At 35.2% G+C, this 25,459-nt stretch overlaps 1 protein-coding gene across 1 annotated transcript in view; it reads left to right on the top strand.

Moving 5' to 3' along the window:
• Window positions 1-25,459, top strand: part of LOC139039991 (uncharacterized) — a 39,211-nt gene that overhangs the window by 7,641 nt on the left and 6,111 nt on the right. The window contains exons 2-6 of the mRNA XM_070482181.1: window positions 9,788-9,889; window positions 11,303-11,356; window positions 12,365-12,469; window positions 18,145-18,198; window positions 21,572-21,676. Of these exons, the coding sequence (XP_070338282.1) occupies window positions 9,788-9,889; window positions 11,303-11,356; window positions 12,365-12,469; window positions 18,145-18,198; window positions 21,572-21,676 (420 nt within the window). The remainder of the gene's footprint in view (window positions 1-9,787; window positions 9,890-11,302; window positions 11,357-12,364; window positions 12,470-18,144; window positions 18,199-21,571; window positions 21,677-25,459) is intronic.

The following is a 25,459-nucleotide window of genomic DNA, read 5'->3' on the forward strand; positions in this document are numbered from 1 at the left end:
TTGTATTCCTAATTTCTCTTTCTGCTACTTCGTTGTTAGTGTATAGAAAGGCACCGGTTTTTGTATGTTGATTTTGTGTCCCATGACTTGACTGTATTCCTTTATTGTTTCTAAAAGTTTTTTAGTGGATTCTTTAGGGTTTTCTAGATATAAGATCAAGTCATCTGCAAAGAGTGACAGTTTCACTTCTTCTCTTCCAATGTGTATCCCTTTTATTTCTTTTTCTTGCCTGATTGCTCTGGCTAGGACTTCCAATACTCTGTTAAATAAGAGAGGTGACAGTGGGCACCCTTCTGGTTCCTGTTCTTAAAGGGATAGCTTTCAGTTTTTCTCTGTTGAGAATGATATTTGCTGTGGGTTTGTCATATATGGCCTTTATTATATTGAGATATTTTCCTTCTATACCCATTTTATTTAGAGTTTTTATCATAAATGGATGCTGTATCTTGTCAAATGCTTTCTCTGTATCTATTGAGATGATCATGTGATTTTTATTCTTCATTTTGTTAATGTGGTGTATCACATTGATAGATTTCCAGATGTTGAACCATCCCTCCATCCCTGGAATGAATGTTGTCCTTGTCTGGTTTTGGTATCAGGATAATGTTGGCTTCGTAGAATGAGTTAGGAAGCCTCCCCTTCTCTTCAATTTTTTTGAAGAGTTTGAGAAGGATAGGTATTAAGTCTTCTTTGAATGTTTGGTAGAATTCACCAGGGAAGCCATCTGGTCCTGGACTTTTATTTTTTGGGAGGCTTTTGATTGCTGTTTCAATCTCCTTACTGGTGATCAGTCTCTTCAAATTTTCTACTTCTTCTTGGTCCAGATTTGGAAGGTGTATGTTTCTAAGAATTTATCCATTTCTTCTAGATTATTCAATTTGTTGCCGAATAGCTTTTCATAGTATTCTCTTATTATCTTTTGTATTTCTGAGGTGTCCATTGTAATCTCTCCTCTTTCATTTCTGATTTTATTTATTTGAGCCTTCTCTTTTTTTCCTGGTGAGTCTAGCTAAGGGTTTGTCAATTTTGTTTATCTTTTCAAAGAACCAGCTCTTGATTTTATTAATTTTTTCTATTGATTTTTTAGTCAGTGTTTTGTTTCTTTCTGCTCTGATTTTTGTTATCTCTTTCCTTCTGCTGATTTTGGGCTTTGTTTGTTGTTCTTTTTCCATTACCTTTAGGTGCGCTTTTAGATTGTCTATTTGGGGTTTTTCTTCTTTGTTGAGGTAGGCCTGAATTGTTATAAACGTCCCTCTTAGAACCGCTTTTGCTATATCCCACGGATTTTGGCATGTTGTATTCTCATTTTCATTTGTCTCCAGGAATTTTTTGATTTCTCCTTTGATTTTTTCATTGGCCCAATCGTTGTTCAGTAGCATTTTGCTTAATCTCCGCATATTTGTGGCTTTTCTGCTTTTCTTCTTGTAGTTGATTTCTATTTTCATATCTTTGTGGTCAGAAAAGATGCATGATATTATTTCAATCTTCTTAAATTTATTGAGACTTGTTTTGTGTCCTAATATATGATCAATCCTGGAGAAGGTTCCATGTGCATTTGAAAAGAATGTGTATTCTGTGGTTTTTGGATGGAATTTTCTGTATATATCTACTAAGTCCATATGGTCTAATGTGTCCTTTAAGCCCAGTGCTTCCTTATTGATCTACTTGGATGATCTATCCATTGGTGTAAGTGGAGTGTTAAAGTCCCCTACCATTATTGTGTTACTATTTTTCCTTTTATGTCTGTTAATAATTGCTTTATATATTTAGGTTCTGCTATGTTGGGTGCATAGATATTTACAAGTGTTATATTTTCTTGTTGGATTGTTCCCTTTATCATTATATAGTGCCCGTAATTGTCTCTTGTTACAGTTCTTGTTTTAAAGTCTGTTTTGTCTGATGTAAGTATTGCTACCACTGCTTTCTTTTCTTTGCCTTTTGCATGGAATATCTTTTTCCATCCTTGGACTTTCAGTTTGTGAGTGTCTTTAGGTCTGAAGTGTGTCTCTTGTATGCAGCATATACATGGCTCTTGCTTTTTTATCCACTTCGCCACCCTATGGCATTTGATTGGAGCATTTAGTCCAGTGAAGTTTAAAGTAGCTGTTGATGAATATGTATTTATTGCCATTTTGTTACTTTTTTTTCTGGGTGTTTTAGTAGTTCTTCTCTGTTCATGTCTTTTTCTCTTGCTCTCTTCCCTTGTGGTTTGATGACTATCTTTAGTAATACGTTTGATTTCTTTTGTCTTACTTTTTTGCTTGCTTATTATATGTTTCTGAGTTGTGATTACCATAAGGATCCTATTTAATATTCTTTGTATATAACAGTCTATATGGAGTTGATAGACTCTTTAGCTTGACCTCTTTCTAAAAGCTCTACTTTTTCACTCCCCACCTCCCACATTTTATGTTTTTCAAATCATATATAATCTCTTGTTTAGTATGTGCCCATCCATTACCCTCTTATCATTGAAATAGCTGATTTTAGTACATTTGTCTTTTAACCTTCATATCATCTTCACAGGTAGTTAATCTGCTAGCTTTACTATATTTTTACCTTTACAAGTGATTTTATTGCCTTGATTTTTTGTTGTTGTTGTTTTGTTTTTTTGATAATAATTTTCCTAATCTGAGGAAGGAAAACAGGTTAGGAAAATTTTCATCTATTATTTCTTCAAATAAATTTTCTGCCCCTTTGTCTCTCTCTTCTCCTTCTGAGACACCTATAATCCGAATGTTAGCATGCTTGATATTGTCCCAGAGTTCCCTTAGACTGTTCTCATTCTATCTAATTCTTTTGTCTTTTTTCTTTTCTGCTTGGGTGATTTCCTCTAGTCTTTTGTCTAGCTCGCTGATCCGTTCTTCTGCATCCTCTACTCTGCTATTGAGTCCCTCTAGTGAATTTCTCATTTCCAGTGTTGTATTCTTCATTTCTGATTGGTTTTTTTTTTATACCTTCCAGTTCTTTGCTGATGTGCTCACTGTGTTCATCCAATCTTTTCCCCATATTTGTGAGCATCCTCATGATTTTTTGTTTGAACTCTTTGTTGAGTAGGTCACTTGTTTCTGTTTCATTTAGTCCTTTTTCTGGGGTTTTGTCCTGTTACCTTGCTTGGAAAGTATTCCTTTGTCTTCTTTTTATGCCTTTTTCTCTGTGCTTCTTTCTATATATTAGGTGAGTCGGCTATGTCTCCTGATCTTGGAGAAGTGGCCTTATGTATGAGATGCCTTATGAGGCTCAGCAGTGTGCTTCCCTCTTGTCACCAGTCCAGAAGATCCAGGAGTGACCCCTTTGTGGGCTACTTATGTCCACCTGCTGTGTCAAGGTTGCTCCCACTGCAGGTACCCATGGAGTCTAGTCTTTCCTTCCCTGGCCAGCTCTTTGTAAATCCAGTTTGGGGAGCCTCAGCACCGTTGGCTACAAAGTCTATCAGCACACTCCTGTTGCAATTTTCCTCTTAATTGGGTTGGTACCCAGTGTAGCTGCTTGCTAGGTTTAGGGGCTTGCAATTGCTGTAGGCCTCAGGCCTACAAGGCTGTTGTCAGTTCTCTTAGGAGTGCAGCCAGTGGGGCTGGCCCTAGGCATGGGAGCACTCAATTTTTTCAGGCTTTGCAAGGTGGGGCTGAACATTTTTGTGGCTATTTGTGAAGCACAGGTCTTCTGCTGGCTGATAAGTCTCACTCCCCACAGGACCACACACACTGTCAACACAGTCATGGTCCACTCACACTTCTCAACCTCCTGGAGTGCACCCTGATGCTGCACTGCAGAGGCCCCCACCCCTCCACCAATGCCCCCCACAGTTCACCTGGTCTTCACACAGGCTCCACCCCACAGAGGCAGACACCCTTGCCTGCCTGTAGAGGATCAAGGCACCCAGTCAATGGAGGCTGAAAAGTAGCCTGAGGGCTTGCTGCTAGGTCAGGCAGTCTCTTGGGCGGTCTGCCTGCCCTGGCTGAACTGGATCAAATCTGTGCTCCAGTGGGCATGACAGACCCCTGGGCTAACAGGCTAAGGGATGAACCTCAATGGCGCCCACAGGGGTCTGTGTCAGCACACCTGGACCAATTCAGAACAATGGCCCCCACCAATGTCTCAGTCTCTGGTGAGGTCCCTCCTCTCACCAAGATGCCCCCAGAACCCACCAGGTGAGTCTCATTTCACCAAAGGACTGTCAGCCTTCTCTCTGGTGATTTTAGATTGCTGCAATGAGTGAGTTTGTGCATGGGCCCTTTAAGACCCGGGTCTTTTTGGCTTTTGCCGATAGCTTTTCTGGGGATATCCTTGCTGCAGTTAATAGCCAGCAAAGCCAGACAGTAAGACCCCCATTGCAGTCGGGCTGTGTCTGAAGGATGCTTATAGCAGTATCGGCCCCTGCTCCAGACCTCACTCCTCCAGGGAGGGCTGCGTACCTTAGGGTGGCTCCCCCCTGGCCAGCTGAGAAGTTCTGCTGCTCCCAAAGGTGGCTTTTTTCCTCTCCAGCAGGAATTTCTGCCTCTTCCACCTTAGTCAGGATTGTCCCTTGTTGTGGGAGTTCTTTTTATCCAGTTTTCAGTCTTCTCTCCAGGGTAATTTATCCAAAAATAGTTGTAACCTGGTTGTGTTCATGGGAGGAGATGAGTTCAGAGTCTGCTTATGCTGCCATCTTGATGAGATCTCTTGTCATTTACTTTTGCTAGCTTTACTACTATATGCCTTGGAGAAGGTCGTTTTACATTGATTTAATTAGGAGTTATATTATCTTATTTTACTTGTATTTCCAGCTCTTTCCCCAGGTTTAGGAAATTCTCATCTATTATTTCTTTGAACGAGCTTTCTGCTCCATTCTCCCTCTCTTCTCTCTCTGTAATGCCTAGAAATCCTTATGTTGCATTTCCTAATTGAGTCAGATATTTCTCAGAGAATTTCTACGTTTCTTTTTGGTCTTAGTTCTCTCTCCTCCATCTGAAGCATTTCCATATTTCTGTCCTCCAAATTGCTAATTATGTCCTCCATAATATCAGCTCCGTTATTCAGGGAGTCCAGATTTTTCTTTATCTCATCCAAATTTATTTCATTTCCAACATTTCTGATTGTTTTTTCTTTATAGTTTCAATCTCTTTTATGAAGAACTCCCTCTGTTCATTAATTTTGTTGCTGATTTCATTGAACTATCTATCTGAATTTTCTTGTAAGTCACTGAATTTTTTTAATGATTCCTATTTTTAATTTTCTGTCATTTAGATTGTAAATTTCTGTGCCTTCAGGATTTCTGGGTGCTTGTGATTTTCCTTCTGATCTGGAGTATTAATATATTTCTTCAAACTATTTCACAGCAAGGATTTGAGCCTTCACGTAGTGATAGTATCTGGTCACAGAGGCCGCCTGCTGCCACTGGGGTCGGTGGTCAGGAGCTGTGCATTCTGAGCCTGCTGTTATCCCTGGCATCTGTGCCTGTCCTTTGGAATCTATGCTGATAGGACCTGTCTACAATTGCTGGCTCACTTACTCACAGCTGCTGCTTTTCTAATGTACGCACTGGCTCTTTGGCCGACCAGTTGAGCTGGTCCACTGAGGCGGGGAGGAGAGCTTCCTTTTGTGTATGCAATCCTGGGGGCATTCTCGCTCTGCCTGTACTATCTGTTCTCCTGGATGCTGGCTTGATGAGGACACCCCTGCAATAGCTTAGTCTCCTCTTGTGGAGCTTTCCAGTGGGCTGTGAGGAAACTTGGAGAGAGAAGGTGTTCCTGTGGAGAACCGCCCTTCCCCAACTTTTCTCAGAGCTGCATGCTGTCCTGTGCCCTGGGTCACTGCTGGGGAGGGAAAGGAGATCCCTCTACCTCCTTCCACTTCCTCCAAGGGGGCCAGCACTTCCACTTTCAGACGTATGGCTACATGGGTCTCTCAGAGATCTTTTGTGTTGTGTGAATGTCCTCTGTTGGTTTATGAATGTCTGGAAGAGTTCACTCCACCATGATGCTGACATCACTCCCCAAAACTACTTTTAAATTCTTCTGGTTTTGGTTCTTTAGTAATCAATGCCATAGCCTTAATTAAATGCTTATAGCAATATATCCTGATTTATCTATAGTAGTTACTTTCAAACATTTTGGTTTCTGGACTACTTTATATTCTTAAAAAATTATTGAGGATCCTAAAGAGCTTTTGTTTATGTTATCTGTTCATATTTACTATATTAGAACTGAGAAAATTTTTAAACATTTATTTAAAAATAACAGTAAATTCATTACGTGTTTACCTAAATTTCATGCTTTCAATAAAAATAATGATTTTAAAAAAATTAGGAAGAGCATTGTTTTAGATTTTGGTCAATCACATTGATGTCTGGCTGGATTCTCATATCTGCTTCTGTGTTTCAATAAATATGTTGTGATAGGTTGTTTTGGTTGAAGTATATGATGAAAATCTGGGTTCACACAAGTATATAGTTGGAAAAGAGAGGAGACTTGTAATAGTCTTTTTAGGTAATTATGGCTATTCCTTGAGAGTACACCAAAATTCAACTCATAACAGTTTCCTAAATATTAATTGCAAGTGTAGAATGTGAAAGCCTGGTAATGCACTTTTAATATTTTGTGCCATTAAATTCTGTGTATTTTGCTCATCAAATGGATGTTTTTTATCCTTATAGAATTTTTTTGTATAATTCTTTTATTATTTGGAAAATCTTGGGTCATTGAGTTTTGTATCCATAGTATATATGAAAAAAGCAGCTATTTCAGCTCACAACTCAATCACAGTGTGCTTTTCCTCAAGAAAGCTCTTTTAGTTCAGTGTAGTAGCAGAAGTACTTTCAGTACTTCTCTTTCATCATACAGACTATTTTAAAAAGGCGTAATTATCAAGACATTCTTAAGTAAAACTGGCTTTTATTATTATTTATTTATTTATTTATTACCAAAAATGCATGGCAGTGAAGAATGTAATGACTACTAGTACCACTTGGAGCCAGCCCTGGTCGTCTGGTGATTAAGATTTGGTTCTCACACCACCACAGCCCAGGTTCATTTCCCAGTCAAAGAGCCACACCACCCATTTGTTGGTTGTCATACTGTGGCTGCTGTGTGCTGCTGTGATGCTGAAAGCTCTGTGACTGGTATTTCAAATACCAACAGGTTCATCCATGGTGGACAGGTTTCAGTGGAGCTTCCAGGCTAAGACAGACTAGGAAGAAGGACCTGTCCATCCACTTTCCAAAATTTGGCCATGAAAAAAACCCCTATAGCTAGCAGCAGAGCATTGTCTGATATAGCACCAGAAGGTGAGAGGATGCTGAGAGGATGGCACCAGGCCAGGTTCCACTCTGCTATACACAGGGTCACTAGGAGTTGGATTGACTTGAGGGCACTAACAGCAAAGTACTGCTTGGTGCCTCTGCCTTGCCATCAGTTCTACCCGTGACTGCAAATGTCAAAACAATGAAAAAGGCAAATAAAACTATTGTGAAATAGTTTTGACTTTGTGGATTCCCTGAAAGGATCTTGGGGACTCCTCTGGATCTGCAGACAACCCTTTGAGATCTGCTGATCTAGATATCAGCTACTGATGATGAAGATTTGGCTCCTAACATAACCTCCACTTCCCTTCCCTTTCTCAAGCTGTCATACTTAAAAGATTAATTTTACTTCTTTTATTGATTGAATTGATAACTTTAAATAACGAACATTCATCTCTTTCTTATTCCATATCCTTTTGACAGTATCTCTTGACTCTCTACCATAGAATCTAAGGACAATAGTACGTTTAAGCCTCTTCTAAATTCTGTAAAAATCTATTGATTTTACTCTTTCGTTGTCAAAATTAATAACATCTGCATTCTATTCTGGTTCATAACCACAATTGCATCTTCTTCACTTTGTTTAAAGGTTTATTCTAAAAATTGAACACTTATAAATGTTATTACAACTATAAAAAGTTATTGTTATAAATATGTGTATATCTGCATGTATATGTATATGTGTACATTTTAAAATTTTTGAGCCTATTAGCAGGCTACTATTTTATTTACCGTCCTCAGCATCATGACGTTTGTTCTGCCAAAGGAGAGTGTTCCTAGAGTTAAAATCTAATGAGTTCTTCTTTTTTTATACGTTACCAATACCTCAAAATTGTCACATTTTAATTTTGTTTATATGTAAACTATGTTTTTTTCCCCCTTGAATTTCTATTGGGCTTTCTCTTTTTTTCTGGTTAAAACAAGAAACAAATGCTTTATTTGCCACATTACTAATACTTTTCAGCCTCTTATTCATTCCATGTATTGCATGGGCTACATTCCGTTACAGAGCGTCTATAATGATAATTTGTTAAGGAATAGAATTACAAATTCAAAATAGTTTTCCTTCAGAATTTTGAAAACCTTGATTCAATACTTATGAGAATTCAATGTAACTGATAACAAGTTTGGTGACAAACTGAAGCTTATTTTTCTGTGATTGTTATTTTTTTCTATTTGAAGGCAAGAATTTTCTCCTTTTTTTGTAGTTCTGAAGAGGCATTAGTTAGGTGGGAGGCCTCCTAAATGGCAGAATAAGGTGGGCATTAGTCTCAGTCACCGAACACCTTGACAGCTGTGGTTTTCTTTCTCTTACTGAAGAATTCTCCAATATTTTGGCCAGGGAGTAAATGCTGAATGCCTGTTTCTTTGTGACTCAAGGATTTTGGAGAAGGGAAGAGTGAGACTGACTGGGACAAATAATTGTTCCATAGATAGACTTTCAATTAATCCCTTTATTTTCAGATTCTCCCTCCCCACTGGTGCCTTATTTCTACACTCAGTACCTGCCAAAATTGAGCATTGAGCTTTCCTTGGGGTTTTCTGGGAAAATTGGCTTTCTTCACATATTTTCCTCTATCTACTTAGAGCCTTCTCCTTTGGATATTCTAGACTGTAGTTGCTTCTACTCTGTCTTGTCTATTGTATTTACTACTTTATTGTGTTTACTTCTTTATTATGTATCTCCCCAAAGAAGCATATGAACTACTTGATACAGGGACACTCTCTTTTGTTCACTGCCATATCTCTAGCATGTAAGATAGTGCCTCTCTCATAAAAGGACTTAACAAACAAACGTTTAATGAATGATGAGTGAACATACCTTAATTTGTTGTCCGACTTTCATAAATATAAAACTTCTCTTCCACTTAGTCCCACTTATTCCTCCCCACTTATTCTGTTTGTTATTAGGGGTTCATTCCCCTCTCCCCTCATTTTAATTTGTTTTAGTGGGTTCGGGAAAGAAGAGGAGAAAACCATGTGTCTTCATTGCCAGGCTTTAGGGTTATTTATGAGAATATTTTTCATGGGAATATAAATTCCTGTTCTTTTATGTATTCACCTGCATTTTGAGAAAAAAAATCTATTTTTAAAATTTTACCATGACCATAGAATTTGAAGATACTAAAAAATAAAAATTTTATGTTGCTGATGTGAACTTAGTAACAACTTAAATATCCATAGAAAAATAACATGTGAAATCTTTACTATTATTGGGGGAATATAGTCAATTGTAGTAACTAATTTAAGAATTAAGTCTCAAATCAAGTCCCTGCTTTCAAGTCATATTCGTATGTCCAATTACCTATGTTACTATATAATATCCAACAATTTTTACTCTATCCATAGCCATTTATCATGATATACTGAATCATAATTAAGGAAACCATTTCTATTTTAACTCTACATTCTATTGAACAACTCTCACAGTAAAGCATAGTATTTTCATATCTTAAAATCATTAGAAAATCTCAATTTCTTGTTATTCACTTTTCCATGTCTTCAAAGAAAAAATTGAAATCTGTAACCTGGACAACTTCCTGGATGATATGGGGATTGAGCTTACATATAAGGAATATAACGAGCTGGTAAATCATCTCCCAACTAGTGGTGAGCATTTCACTTATTTGGGTGCCTTGCAAAGAGGACTTTTAAAAAAGGCTTAATTATAAGAAATACTGATATTTCACTTTTAAGTACTATAAAACTACACAAATATCGAGTACCAAAGAAGAGAATGTGTTTGTGTATGTGTGTTTATTATTTTTGTTGTGATTTTTGAAATGAACTTTTAGGCTTTAAATGAATATTAAGATTGTAATACAGAAAGTATTTGGACCCTAAATGTCACCAACTAAGCTAAGTAATCTCATGGACACCATCAATGTCAGTGAATGGCTAAACCATAAGCAGGGAAAAGAAGAAAATTGGGGAGGATGGGGGCAGTGAAAGTAAAGAATAAGGAGAGAAAACAAGTTTAAGTTCTACCTTACAAGCTACTAAGAACAACCTATGGCAGAAATTTCATGAAATTCTAATTTATTTAGGTTAAGTAGTCATGGTAATAAAGGTAACTTTCATTTACACAGCACTTGCTATGTATCAGGGACTATACTTGCTTCACAGTATTATTCTAAAAATTAAAGAGATAAATAATGTCTAAAATAAATATTATTTTTCCTCCTTTATATTGAAATAACACTGTCAAAATATATATGTAAAAGAAGTCAATGAGTTGCTGCTCTAGTACAGTGGTGGATCATAATAGCTAAGAATTGTAGTCTTTAATGAGAAAAATCATCTAGTCCTTTGTGATTTATTTTTAATTTGCTCATTTATTCATTCAACAAACATTCATTGAGGACCCTGTATGTGCCAGGAGCTGTACTCAGCACAAGAAATACAAAGATGAATTAGGACTGTTCCTGCCATTAAGGAGTTTATAGTTTATTTGGGGGCAGGTGACAAATATAAAGAAAAATGCAAAATAAAGTGCTGAAAGTCCCACAATATTGAGAGTAAGTAGACAATGTATATTTGTGGCAGGATAAGAAGGAAGGATAATAGAAGGAAGGGAATAACGGTTACTTTCAGCTAACTGTAAGTAATTGAATCTATTGAAGTAGTTTAAGAAAAAGCTGATGCTACAGAAGTAGGCAAGGTCGTATCCCAGAGGGTCTAGATTTCATCCTACAGATAAATAGTGCAGGGGCAGGAAGCCATTGTGGTTTTTCTTGTTTGCAAGTGGTATCATATGTTGTTCTCTGTACTCTCATCAGTTACTGGACCAAGGCTATAGATAATAACTCAAAGCCTATTTTAAATTCTAAAATGTATTTTTTCATATATTGGGCGTTGTTAGTTATCATAAAAATAGCTACACTATATTTCATTTGAGAAGAGGCAAATAATCTTTTAAAGATTTGCTGTTCGTACTAATTTTTATTATTTCAAGTGTTAGTTCTTTTTGACCTCCCATATCAATTATTGCTTCTTTTTAAAACTTTGTATCTCATCTCACAGCTGATGGGAAGATAAATCAGCTTAAGTTGGTGGATACCATGATGACTCTTAAAGGTGAGTAATAAAAAGACATAAAACTAAAATCTTGAGCCTTTGCAAATATATTTTAATAAAGCCTATTAAATTTTTGTCCATGATTACAAGAATGCATATTCATAATATAAAAAGCTTAGAGAATACAAGGGAAGCATAAAGTGGGGCAAAAAAATTACCTTAGTTTACAACCAATGACAAAGATAACAAACGTCCATATTTTGGTGTATTTTCTTTTATTCTCTTTTATATTTGGTATTGATTTTTTTGGTTTTGATTTTTACTATTCATGTTATTTCATGAATAGTAAAATGCTAACCATATTTTATTGATTAATAGATAATTTGTGTCTATTGATACTGAGTTTCTTTCATGGACAGAGAATCTGTACTACTGTAACTGAACAACTTCCCTGATCTCTTTATATATTTTATCTAAATAATATAATTTACTCTGGATTTCTTAAAGTGGTCACTTTCTAGACCTATACAGAAACAGTGATGTTATAAATCAACAATAATTGAGTTACTTTAGTGAATAAATAAGTAATTGGAAATCTAGAAGGGTGGAATGGAGTAGAAAGAAACAAATACTGCTCTTGGTGTATAGGTGGTAACTAGTGGCCAAAATAATTGAATGATTATCTATTTGGTGAAATTTAGTGGACAAGTTACCAACTTTACATTTTTAAAGTTTAGTTTAGGCTTGCATCACAGGTATAATTCTGATCCTTGAATAAGCATTAATGATATCAGGTTTTGTTTTGATTTTGTTATTTATTTTATATGAATTTTGAAACATTTCATTGTGCAGTTTTGCTTTTACATTGAAACTGAGAAAGCACAAGGTACAGAAATAGTGTCCTTATCCTAGATATTATATATATATGTATGTTATATATATAATGCATACATGTATACACGTGTATATATGTGTATATACATATAGATATGTATATACACATATGTGCATGCACACACACATACACACATATATATATAATGCTTAATTTATCTCATCTTTCTTAAGGAGGGAAAGTTAATACTCAAAAGCTAAGCAATGTTCTAGAGAAGATGGGAGTGGACCTCACAAATAAGGAATTTCAGAATCTACGAGAACACTTACCAGCTGATGGTAAGCATTTCTGGCATTACTAACATTTCAGAAAAGTTAGATTTATGTATGAGGGTTCATTAACTACATTTGTTTTGCCATATTGGAGCTTTGACATGTAATCAGAAAGGCTAAATCTTAAGTGTGCTAAAGTGTTGTCTTCTCTTGTAAGTCTTTGGTGTCACCAGCAGGCTTAAGCAATATCTGGGAGGGACTCTGCTATCAATGACCTGCCTGTGACTTAGCTTAGGAAAAGAAAACAGACAAAGGAACATAAGAGGGTAGATGAGTGGAAGTAGAAGGAAAGAGCGGGCCTGAACATAAGATAGCAAGAAATGGAGGAGGCAAGGAAGAGGTTAGGCAATTAGAGTTTCAACAATTCCTGGGCTAGAAATGAGGATAGCCTAACGAGCCCTTACGTGTGACTAGATTCTTATTCCATCACTGCAGTTTCCTGATTCTGAGTCAAATCTTTATTTTACATTTTTGGGGTATAATGTCAGAGTTGATATGTAAAGTACTCTATTGTCAAAATTTTCTTTTATTACAGCTAATGAGAAGGTAGCTCTAAATACATTTCTGGATGAAATTAAGGTTCTCAAAGATGAGTACAAAATTATGACTAGAATAAGAAATCTTAATTCTTATTGATGAGTTATTCACCATATATAGCCCACAATTCTTTGGTTATCTGAGTTTTGAAGAATAACAACCATTGCGTTCTTTGAATAGGATCTAACTAATCTGAATTTTTATGGGTAATGTGTTTAAAGTTGCCACTTTTTGAAACACAATATATATTAGATTGTTTCCAATGAATTTAGTTAATAGAAACTAAACCAAAACTTGAGTGAAGAAAGCCTGTTAGCATTTATTAGTCAAAATAATTTATTTATATTTCTGGTCCCAAGGAGAAGTTTTTAAAGACAGTATTAGAGAATAATACTTTTCTGACCTTAGAGTAGACAAAGATTTCTTAGGTGACAAAGAGTTCTAAGCATGAAATTAAAAAATGATTAATTGGACTTAATCAAAATTAATAACTTCTGTTTTTGAAAGACTTTTAAGAAAATGAAAGGGCAAGACACAGACTGGGAGAAAATATTTGCAAAATATATATGAAAAAGGACCGACGTCCAGAATATCAAGAACTCTTACAACTCAATAATAAGAAAACAAACAAACCAATAAAAGTGGGCAAAAGACTTGAACAGATATTTCACAGAAGAAGATATATAAATGGCCAATGACCACATGAAAGAATGCTGAACATTATTAATTATCAGAGAAAAGCAACTTAAATCATTATTAGGCACTACTACACATCCATTAGAAAAGCAAAAAATAAAGAGATCAGCATACCAAGTACTAGCAATGATGTGGAGCAGCTGGAATTCATATAATTGCTAGAGGGTATTCTAACCACAGTGGAGATCAGTATGGTAGTTTCTTAAAAAAGTTGAACATATATTTACCATAAGACCCAGCAATCCCAGTCCTAGGTCTTTTTCCAAGAGAAATGAATACATATATTCACAAAAATAATTGTGCATGAGTATTCGTAGCAACTTTGTTTGTATTAGCTAAAATCTGGAAACAACTCTAATGTCCATCAACCCATGAAGGGATAAACAAAGTGCAGTATATTCATACAATGGAATACTACTCAACGAATGAACAATTTACTGAGTCCTGGATGGATATCAGAAACATTATGCTGAATGAAAGAAGACTCACAAAATAATACCTATTGCATGATACTATTTTTATGAAATTCTAGAACAAGCAAATTTAATAGCAGAAAGCAACCCGGTGATTGCTTGGGCTTATGTTTTAGAGGGATTGACTTCATAAAAAGGGAACTTTTTGAGGGATGAGAGAAATGTTTTATATCAAAATTCTTGGTCATTTTTACATGGCTGTGTACATTTATCAAACCGAACACTTAAAATGATGGTTTATTGTATGTAAATTGTGTCTTAGCAAAGTTTATTTAAAAAGAAAGAGAAATCAGAGTATAAACTACATGATTTTTTAAAACGGTTACTCTTAGGTGTGGGAAGGAAGAATTAATAGGACTGGGATAGAGGATGCACTTAAAAATGTACCTTATTTTGTATATATTATAAATATACTTGTAAATATTTTACATGATTTTATAGCAACTTTCAAAAGAGCAAATCCTAAAAATTGAAATCGAATGAACCTAACTTTCTATTGATTTGGTAGCATAACCACGTAGAGAACTATTGCAAACAATTTCATAAAAAATAGGAATTTGACTCTGCATCCCTGAGTAGGATATTAAAAGACAAAAAGATCTGCAAATAACAATAACAACAGTAGCCCTTAAAATATTTTCAAGAATCATATTATTATTAGTTTTTGTAGCATCATTCTGAGACTCATGTATTTTTTGGGATAAAGCAAATGAGTCATTATGTTGGTGGTATTGAGAACTAGGACTTTTGGCAAAGGAGAAAGGAAATACTAACGAGATAAATGAGATTTACTTAAACCACCCTATAAATCTGAATTTGAATTGGACATATTACTATGAATTAATTATATATTTTATCTTAAAAATGCATATTTCCTAGTTATGTCCACTGAAAAGGCCTAGAAACAATTACTTACCCATTATTAATGAACACCCCTATGTCCTTCCAACAATCAATTCTCTGATACTAACTGGGTGTCCTAACAATTCAATTTACTTCTGATGCTAACTACGTAGAGTTATCATGGACTCATAGGTTAAGGGGATCAGTCCCACAAGACTACCAGAACTTCAGCCATAAGTTCAGGGGGCCACACACTTCTCACCAACCGGCTATAAATTCAGGGCTTCCCACATCTCTCCTGGTGTTCGAACACGCACTCGAACAACTCACAGAACTCAGGAAAGCACTATACTTAGAATCACCAGTTTATGATAAAGGATGCAAATGAACAACTAGATAAAGAGATACATAGACTGGGAAAGTGGGTTGGTGGATGGGTGGGTGGGGAAGAGCTTCCATTGTCCTATTCGTGTATGCCGCTCTCCCAGCACATCAATGTGTTTACCAACCTGCAAGCTCTCCAAACCTCATTGTTTCAAAGTTTTTATCAGGGGTTTCATTATGTAGGCACGGTTGATTAAATCATTGGTTATGTTATTGAACTCAATCTTTGATCCCTCTTCCCTTCCCAGAGGTTCAGGGGTGGAGCTGAAAATTCAAACATGTTGTTTTTTCTGGTAACCAGCCCCCTGAAATGATGTAGAAACCCCTACCTTGAGTCACCTCATTAGCATAAACTCAGGTATGGTTTAAAGGGATTCCTTATAAATAACAAAAGACACTCCTATTACTTTGTGCCAGGAACTGTGGACAAAGACCAAATATATTTTTTATTATAACACAGTCCCTGAAATCCAGATTGTGGTCTCTAAATACCATTTTTCCCCTAAAAGGAAATAGGGCTTTTGGAGAAATGGCTGATTTCCATGAGTAGGGATGAAGATGTACAAGAAGAGCCTAGAATATTTTATAATCTCAGAAAGCAGTGAAGCTATCAAACACTGTTAGATTTGTATCAAAAGGAACTGACTTGAATAGGTTCCCTCTAGCTAAAGATAGGACAATTTGAGCATCAGGGGGAAAACTGCAGTAATGTGACACAAATGTTTAAATCTATGAGTTTTTAATGGTACTCAGAAACAAAACAAAACAAAACAAAACAAAAGCCTCACTAGTCATCATTGGAAGATTCTAAAAAACAAATTACTTTGAAACTGGCAAATAAAGTGAAATAATCAAGTATTTTCTATACACAATGTAACTCATAGTAGCCAAATAGATGAATTGTGGAAGTTTATAAATTTATTCCATAAAAACAAACAAAAGAGTAATAGAAATTGAACACGAGCATTTTTCGACTAATGATGTAATGGATCTAGGCTATAATTATTAGTGGTCACTACTATCATCAGAAAAAAATGAAACCCAGACATTATATGTTTTCTGATGAAAATACAGAATACCAGTTATTTTCTTCCAGAAAATCAAACCTCTATCTGGTCAAGCATTTATATCTAACTACCAATTTACAGAAAAAAAATAGGAAACAAAGGAACGTGTTAAACCATACCATGAGGATGTAATCATCAAAATCCAGATTGTGGGACATTTTATGGAATTAACAACCTAGTGTTTCAACAAATAAAGTGCAAGGAAATGTAAGATAGAGAAGGCATCTATAGATTAAAAGGGACCTAAGAATTGGAACAATATTTGCAATTGTAGAGAATGAACCATATTAGGATCATGATTTGAACAAACTATAAAAAATTTGAGCCAATCAGGGAAATATGAACACCGACTGGATATTTGATAATATAAGGAGTGATTATTAAAAAAGTTTAGCATGATAATGACTTAGTAGTCATTGTTTTAAAATGTCCTTCTATCTTAGTAATGCATTTTGAAATGTTTACATATGATGTGATATGATGTCTGAGATTTGCTTCTAAATAAATCAGGTAGGGTAGCAGGAGTAGGTAGGAGTATAGAAAGAATAAGAGTAGACATGAGATTAGCAAGTCATCATGTTACTCACTTAAATGAAAAATGTCCTAATTATTCCACTTTCATTTCATTTGGAAAGGCTATTGTGCAAAATTCTAAAACAAATTTTAACTTTTAAAATTTATTTAGGGGCCAGCCCTGTGGCTGAGTGGTAAAAATTCTGCCGACTCCAGCGTTTTAGTTTCCTGAAAACAATTGATATAAATGTTAAGAGAACCCACTCCTAAAACAAGCAATTTCATTTTACTGAACTGAGCACCACCTTCATGATATTTTAGAATATTCTATATTTATTGAACTAAATAAATATATGCAAAACCCTGTGCTGGGCTGTGGAGAAGAGAGTTGTAAAATGTGTAAAACTTGATGTTTGTTCTTAAACTTACATGGATTAAAGGGGGAAGAGAAATATATAGGCAAAAAATATAAAGGAAAATAATTTGTAGGTTGGAGTATCAGATTAGGGAAGGTGCTCACTGAGGACTAGGAGTGGTCATGGTCAGTTTTAAGAATATTGGTGCAAATGATTCTGCTGCTTTTAAATTCTACCCCAACAACCTGGTTGATAGGGTGGAAAGGAGCAAGTGCTGATTTAGGAATCTGACAGACCCAGTTTTCCGTCTTATACTAAGTTTGTGACTTCAGGCAAGTTTCTTGACTTTTCTGAGAGTAATTTCTTTATTTGTTAAAAAAGAAAAAAAGTCATAATAACTTTACAGAAGTTTGAGATATGGTGTATGAAAGCACCCATCACAACATGTGCTTGACAGACACTCATTAAATTTAGTTTTCTTTCCTTCCCTGAGTGAAAGAGAGCAGATTAGAGAGATCAGGAGATCAAATCAAAATGATGGGTTTGGAGAATACTTTTAAATCTTTAAATTTTTATTCTAATGCTGTAAATAGAGTTTAACATTTTAGTACTTAGGAAAAGAACATGTGTACTATTTTAAGAGTGCTCATTTTTTCATGTTTTTTATGGTATGGGGAGTGACGATAGAAATACAATTGTAGTAAAAATCATGGGAAATTGTTGATTTCTTATGCTGTGTTTCACAATTAAGAATTTCATATTGTATTTTTGAATCTTATTGTCATCTCTGTGATTTGTACCTCCTCTTACAGCTGATAGGCAAGTTGAACTTAATAAACTAGTGAATGAAGCTAAAGCTGTTACAGGTAAGAAGTTGATGTAAAACTGAGATGATAATGCTTTTAAAGATATATTTTTGCAACAGTATTTTGAATTATGTAACCATTGCCTTGTAACTCCTGCCACTTTATTAACTAATAAAAATATTTTTTCTAATGAACTACTTTGACTTTGGATGTCAGTGTTTTCAAAATAAAACTATACTGCTGTTTCTTGATAGAAGTCTTCCATTCTGCAGAGGTTTTACCAATAATGTGCTTCACTTTGTCACACTTTGGAAATGTGAAACCTAAGTTTCATAATAAAAATAATAATTAAAAATAGTAATGATTACTATTTATTGGACACTTTCTGTGTACCAGGCACTATGTTAAGTGCTTTGTGTACGTTAACTAACTTACTATATTTATGATGTCGATACTCTTATAATCTTCCTTTTAAAAAAGGGAACCAGAGGCTTAGAGGGTAAATATCAGGATAAAATGTGTATATTTTTTCTTCATATTTCATTTCATATTTATAGACAACCAACCTCATAATTCAAGAGAAAATAATAACAATACTACCTGTTGATAGAATCATCAATGTTGCTAATATATAATATAATTTCAGTGAACTACATGCTATGTTGATCTACCCTAGAATTGTAAGATGATTGCCAGAACATGACTCTATTTTAGACTGTGTAATTAATTGGAGACGTTTCATATCTTTGTTCTCATCTATAGTTAAATTAGAATGATACTATATAAGCATGAGTAGTATTTTTCTTATATTGAAACTGTTAATTCTTAAATGTCTTTCTGTGATCTTTTCTTAACTTTTCAAAAGAAAGAAAATTGGCTCTGGTGACTTTCAAAATGTTCTGCGAAACATGGCAATTAAGCTCACAGATAAGGAAAATTTTCAGCTACTGAAAGCTTTGCCAGTTGATGAAAAGTATTTCCCTTCAAGGGAGTTTTGTTTTGAGGCTTATGTATGATAATTTCTAGATCTATACCTATTGATAAAATATTTTGAGAAAAATGTTAGCTAGATGTAACTATCTTGAAAGAAAAAACTTTTGTGATTTAGTTTTTAGCATATTGATACTAGCAAACCATTCACTCATGGGGTTTGCCATCAGGATTAAACAATATCTAATGGCATTCTGGAATCGCTAATAGGCCTGAAGTCTAAATATAGAAAAGACAGAAATGAGTCTGAGAGGAACAGAAGGAAAAAGTAGGAAAGTAGTCAGAAAAAGAAAAAACATTAAAGAAATGGGTGTGTGTATGTAGCAGGATCAAATTTAACACAGTACACACTGAGGTGTGCAATAAATGTGATGTTCTTTATTTTTTCTAACTGACCTCATTTCCCTCTCAATCCCCATCCTATTGTGGCTATGAGCGGGCTGGAGGATGTTGGAAGGTGAGAGGGCAAGACTTAAATTGGCCAGTTAAAGGTAACCCAGTTTTTTCTGGTTTAAAATGAAAAGTCTCTTTTTGGTGACTCAGTTTATTTTGGGAAATTCTCAGTTTTCCAAGCCTTTCCCTCACTTCCCCTCAGAAAGACATCTGAGTATAAGGGAAAGCTTGGGTGTCCTCCTGGTGTAGAGGAGGGCAGCCAAACCTTGTGTTGTCTTCTGGGTTCTTGATAACTTCTTTAATAGTGTCTCATATTTCACGAGTCCTGAGCATCCTGGTGACCTCTCCTGCTGAAGTCCACTGCTTGAGAAACTTGTGGTCTATTTTCTTAGCAAAGTCAAGGTTCTATGATCCTTCCTTTACTAACTTGGCTAAGCCTTAGCACTCACTAATGATGTGGTCCTCTGAGTCTCAGTCAAGTATTCTATCAGTTGCCGTACTGTGCTGTCTACGCCATAGACACTGCTAGGGATCATCTTTCTCTTTGACTTGGTGTCCCGTGGCAGATCCACTGGCCTCCATCTCTGAGATACCTTCCACATCACTCATTGGGAGTACATGGGAGTAACTGAATATCTTCCATATCATACAAAAGCCAAAGGGGGCAGAGGGTTAACCTATTTCCAGCCCTCTCTCTGCCTTAGCACATTATGCCACAATAACTATTCTGCTGTCAATGGCATGCTTTCTGAGCACTCTGTGAGGTGATAACCTCACAGAGTCCCAAGTAGGAACCCTAGCTCAAGTTCTCCTTGATTTTTTTACACCCTTATGCCCATCCCACCAACATATCTAGAGTTTTTCTTCTATCTTACCTCCTCTCAAGGTTTGATGAGAGGGGGTTCCCCCCCTTGGAGAGGGGAAGTGGTGGCTGGGGGGTGGGGAGTGGGGGGGAGGCACAGCAGGCAGCAGGCAGCAAGAACATTTAAACCTTCCTTCTCTATAAAGAGAGAGAGATAGACAAGATAGAAAGGTAGATAAATAGATAGATAAAAAGTTATATCTTTACTTCTCTTTCTCCTCCCAGTTAGATTCTTAACCATAAACCAGACGTTTCCCTTCCTCCTCTTGTCAAGCAGGATGTGGGAAGGAGGTGGAAAGGAGCTTCCTTATGTCATCCTTTAGCCTTTCAACCCTCTAAACCCATTTATTTTACAATACAAGTAAATGTCAGATCTTCAAGTTTGCTTTGTAAAGGTAGCTTTTGAAAATTAGAAATACTTTCTTCTTCTCCCTCTGAGGAATATAAATTCTACGGCTGAATAGGGAAAGGTTTCATGGAAGAAAGAGAATATGAAAAAGAATAATGCATAAATACAATTTAAACTGTTACACCTGTACAATGTATTTCAGCACGACAGGATGTCACTAACAGTTGCTTCAAGGGTGAAAAGATTTTGACCTAGCTTCTATATTTTTATGGAAATAGATATTCCTAATCTATAAGGCAGATCAGAAAAGTGCTTCTTTATGAAACAAACTGTTTTATGAATTCCTTTTCTCTTTCTCTGTGAGTTGAATTTTGTCTTATCTTTAGGTAATGGGAAAGTATACCATAGTGAAATCTTAGCTGGTTTGAAACCTTTCAAAGGTAATATGGATGATGAATTAACAAATAACTCTCAATTTATTTCCTATTATCTTATTTCCTAATCATTTGATAAGGAATTCTGCTACTCTCCAACATATGGGTCCAGTATAATTTAAATTATTTTATCTTGGCAGAATGTTTTGTAGTTTTGGTTTATTTACATTGGTCATATTGATATGAATTTTAATAAACTTTCCTAGAGAAGAGACAGAATTTATGATTGTGGGTTACTTGTGAAATGCGGAACAAGACAATTTTAGTCCATTAATGACCCTCTTTAAAGACTTAAATGTCCTTGACCTCTTTTTGTGATGAAATTGATAACCATGATACATAGGAATTGATATTTATTATATTTTGACTTTTATTTCAATTTCCTCATGTCTTTCTTTTTTGTAGGGTTGCAAGTTGATGTTCACAACCTTGACACTATTCTTGGAAACATGGCAATCAAACTTACAGCTGAGGATGTTAATGATCTAACCCTAAATCTACCAGTTGATGGTAAGTGACTTAGATATTGTGCCCTCATGAGAATTTTGAATTTGAGACTGATATTTTTGGTGGTACATATTTGACTTTTTCTCTTATATACATATGATTTTTTCTCTTAATATATTAATCTAAAGTTGGTACTTTTTTCACCATTTATTCATTCATTCAACAAATATTTACTGACCACTATATATCAGGTCTTCTGCTAAGTACTAGAGATGCAATGGTGAGTAAAAATAGACATAGTCCTTGACCTAAGGAGCTTAATGCCTAGTATATCGCAATTCTTGGTGTTCTAGTAGAAGCTGAGAATTTTGCCAGGGCCTCAGTTAGGTCAGTAGTTTTCACAGGAACAAGGTCTACCAGGGTTTCAGCCAACATGTGTGACATTTTTCCTACTTATATATAGTTATGGATCACCATATCCTTGGACCACATTTCCTGATTCAAGGTCAGAATTGTAGGTCTTAAAGAAAATGTTAATTAGAATTGAAGTGTGATGAATCACAAAGTAATCTCCACTTTAAATAAACTAAAATAGAATACGTTAAGCTGAGCACAGTCCAATGAGATCAAGCAGTATAGCCTAGGAATATTTTACTGAACAATACCTCTTACATGTAAATATGCTTTTTCATATGCCTCATATGCCATTTGGTTATGTCCTTGCCATGGGTTGCATACCCTTCTAATAGGGTAAGTATTTTTCCAAAAGAAATCTTTATTACATTATTCCTTCATTTTCCAGTACTGTTGTGAACCAATGAAAAACATGTAATTTTTTATTTGCTTATATTCTTTATGCTTTTAAATTTCACTGGGATATCAGGTAAAAATCATTAAATGAAGCTATCAGTAATTGCCATGTAAGGTAATTTTTAGCTTCAGAGACTCACCTGGGAATGTCAGAGAAAATGGCAGAGTAAGAACAACCAAAAAAATTCTCTTCTCCATAAAAACAATGAGAAAACTGGCAAAAATTGTCAGAATTATCATTTTCAGAACTGGAAATTAACCAAAGGTTTGCTGCAATCTGGGGAGCATTTATTACAAAAAAAGAAAAAAATGAGTTAATCTCAGTAAGAATAGTGAGCTTTGTGTGTTTTAATTTGCACTATTCTCATTCTCTGCCCTCAGCTCCATAATAATCTTGAAAAATAACAGCCTGTGTTTACAGTGAAAACGAGTACCCTGGCAGCCACTGGAGGGAACAAAGAGGAACTGGAGCTCTTTCAAAGCCTTATTCCCTGAGAATTGTCATTATTTCATCTGTTTGGTGGTGGTTCTTTGGAAAACCCCACTTACAACGCTCTCTGTATTTCACCTGATTTGGAGCTGTCACAATACTAAAAAGCCTTTCCCTGGGGTCATTTGTCAAAAACAATAAGAGGCAATTCTTTAACATCACAGCTGCCTGAGGTGGTAGATAGTGACTAGAGCAAACAACACACCAACCACAAAGCCCAAAAGCTTGAGAATGAGATGTGTATACAGACTTTGTAAAGCTCTGACATAGTCCTCAGAATCTAGAAGGCCATATGCAGGCCTAGGGCTTTATGCGTGTTCAAGAAAGACCCAAGAAAGCCACGTACTCTTACCTCTGGCTGACTTTAAGGGTCTTTGCAAGCAGAAAGTGAAAGCTAAGGCAGAGTTGTCAATCATCGGTGAATGTTGAAGGCGTCCCCAAACATGCACACAGAGCTCCTGAACAAGGACTGGGAGACTTATTGGTCCCAGGCATTTAAGGAAATCACTGTCTAATTGTTAACTGACCACTAGGCTAACTGGGCACATACAGCAAAGAATACAGACTTCAAAGAATTAGTGGCCACATACAACAAAGAATACAGACTTCAAAGAATTAGTTTTAAAAAGTCACTAAACAATTAACCAACAAGAACTACAACAAACCCTGGGGATGGAGGAAACCTAAATTCCAGAAATGCCACATTATATTATTTAAAATGTCCAGTTTGTAACAAAAAAATTATGAGGCCTGCAAACAAATAAGAAAGTATGGCCCATACACAGTTAAAAAAGCAATCAATAGGAACTGTCCCTGAGGAAGCCCAGACCTTGGACTTACTAGACAAAGAACTTAAATCAGCTGTTTTCAATATCTTTAAAGAACTAAAGAAAACCATGTCTAAAATAAAAGGAAGGTATGAGAACAATGTCTCACTAAACAGAGAATATCAATTGGTACCAAGGAGCTGAATAGCTGGCTCATGATTCTGTTTTGAAATGTAAATATTTGTAATTAAGTCTGCACATATTTTTCTATTACCCTAGAGCACTTAACTGTTTTTCACCAAGAGCTTTTCAGGTTGCCCCTAACTTTTGTACAATCTTTTCTTGTTCCCCAAAGTGTATTTTTTTGCTGAATTGAGGAATGTAGCATAATACAAATGGAAATGTTACCTTTTATTTTCTTACAGAGAGATTTAAACAGGAATTTTCAAAAATCTAATAACATTGCTGGTAAGATAAGTTGTAAGTGAATTGAGCATCAACATTTCCTTTATATATATTCCTATCTCCTGAAATATTCATGAAAATAAGATGAGCAGAAACTGACTCCTTCTGTTTTGCCAAAATTTTTCTTGTGCTCAGATTGCCAGTCATGGTTAAATGCACAGTGTTTTTATAGAAGAAGTGATTTTTAGTATAAAAAAAGTATCAAAAATGTTTAATGTCCTACCATGTTTTCTTTGAAGCCCATTTTTGGCTGCTTAGTCAGCATGGAGTAGACACAATAATTGTTTAATATTTCTTTTTGTGAAATTTCCTGTACAGCCTTTGGTAGGATTATTACAGGTTAATGTGAGTTGAGGAAGACAATCTTTCTTGACTAATACTGCATACCTTTTATTATATTACAAACCTAAGTGTTTTATATCCTTCAGTTAAGCAACTAAGTGCTCTAGAATTATAGTATTACATGCCATAAAAATTATCCTTTATTGGTCCTGTGTTTTGTGCCATTTTAAAGAGATGGCTTTCTATCATGTATAACTGTGTGTGTATATATATATTTACATATAAATATATATTATATATAATTAATAATCATATTTTCCACTACTAAAATATGAATTATTTTTTCAAAATTTTATCATTGCTATTTACTTTTACTTTTGTTTCTGAACTTTCAATATATGTTCCTTTTATATGTGTACCTAATTACATGTCTGTCATACTCAATATTAAATTTTTATCACATTAACTTCTAGAAAAAGCAAGTAAGTGAAAATTGCTTTTATTTTCTTGATAAGGTAATTGAAAGTATAGTTTTGGTATGAAGTTAGTTTTCTGTCACAATTTTACCTGCCCAAAGTTTAAAATATTTTGTAATAAAATAAAAATATATATGATGGCTAATAAATAAAACTTTAGTGCAGCAAGGTATATTACCAAGAAAGTGAAAAGACAACCTACAGAAAAGGAGAAAATTTTTGCAAATCATATATCAGAACTCCTACAACTCAAAAACTAAAAGATAAACAACCCAATTTAAAAATGGATGACTACTTGAATAGGCATTTTTACAAAGAAAATATGTAAATGACTAATGAAAATATGCTCAGTATCATTAGTCATTTCAAAATGCATATCAAAACAACAAGATACCACTTCACACATAGTAGGAGGGCTATAATAAAACACAGACAGAAAACAAGTATTGGCCAGGTTGCGAAAAAATTGGGCCCTCATACAATGCTGGTTGAAATGTAAAATGTTGCCATGGCTGTGGAAAACACTTCGGCAGTTCCCCCAAAAGCTAAACATTGA

This window comes from Equus asinus, chromosome 13 (genome assembly GCF_041296235.1).
Source record: "Equus asinus isolate D_3611 breed Donkey chromosome 13, EquAss-T2T_v2, whole genome shotgun sequence".
Classification (NCBI taxonomy): domain Eukaryota; kingdom Metazoa; phylum Chordata; class Mammalia; order Perissodactyla; family Equidae; genus Equus; species Equus asinus.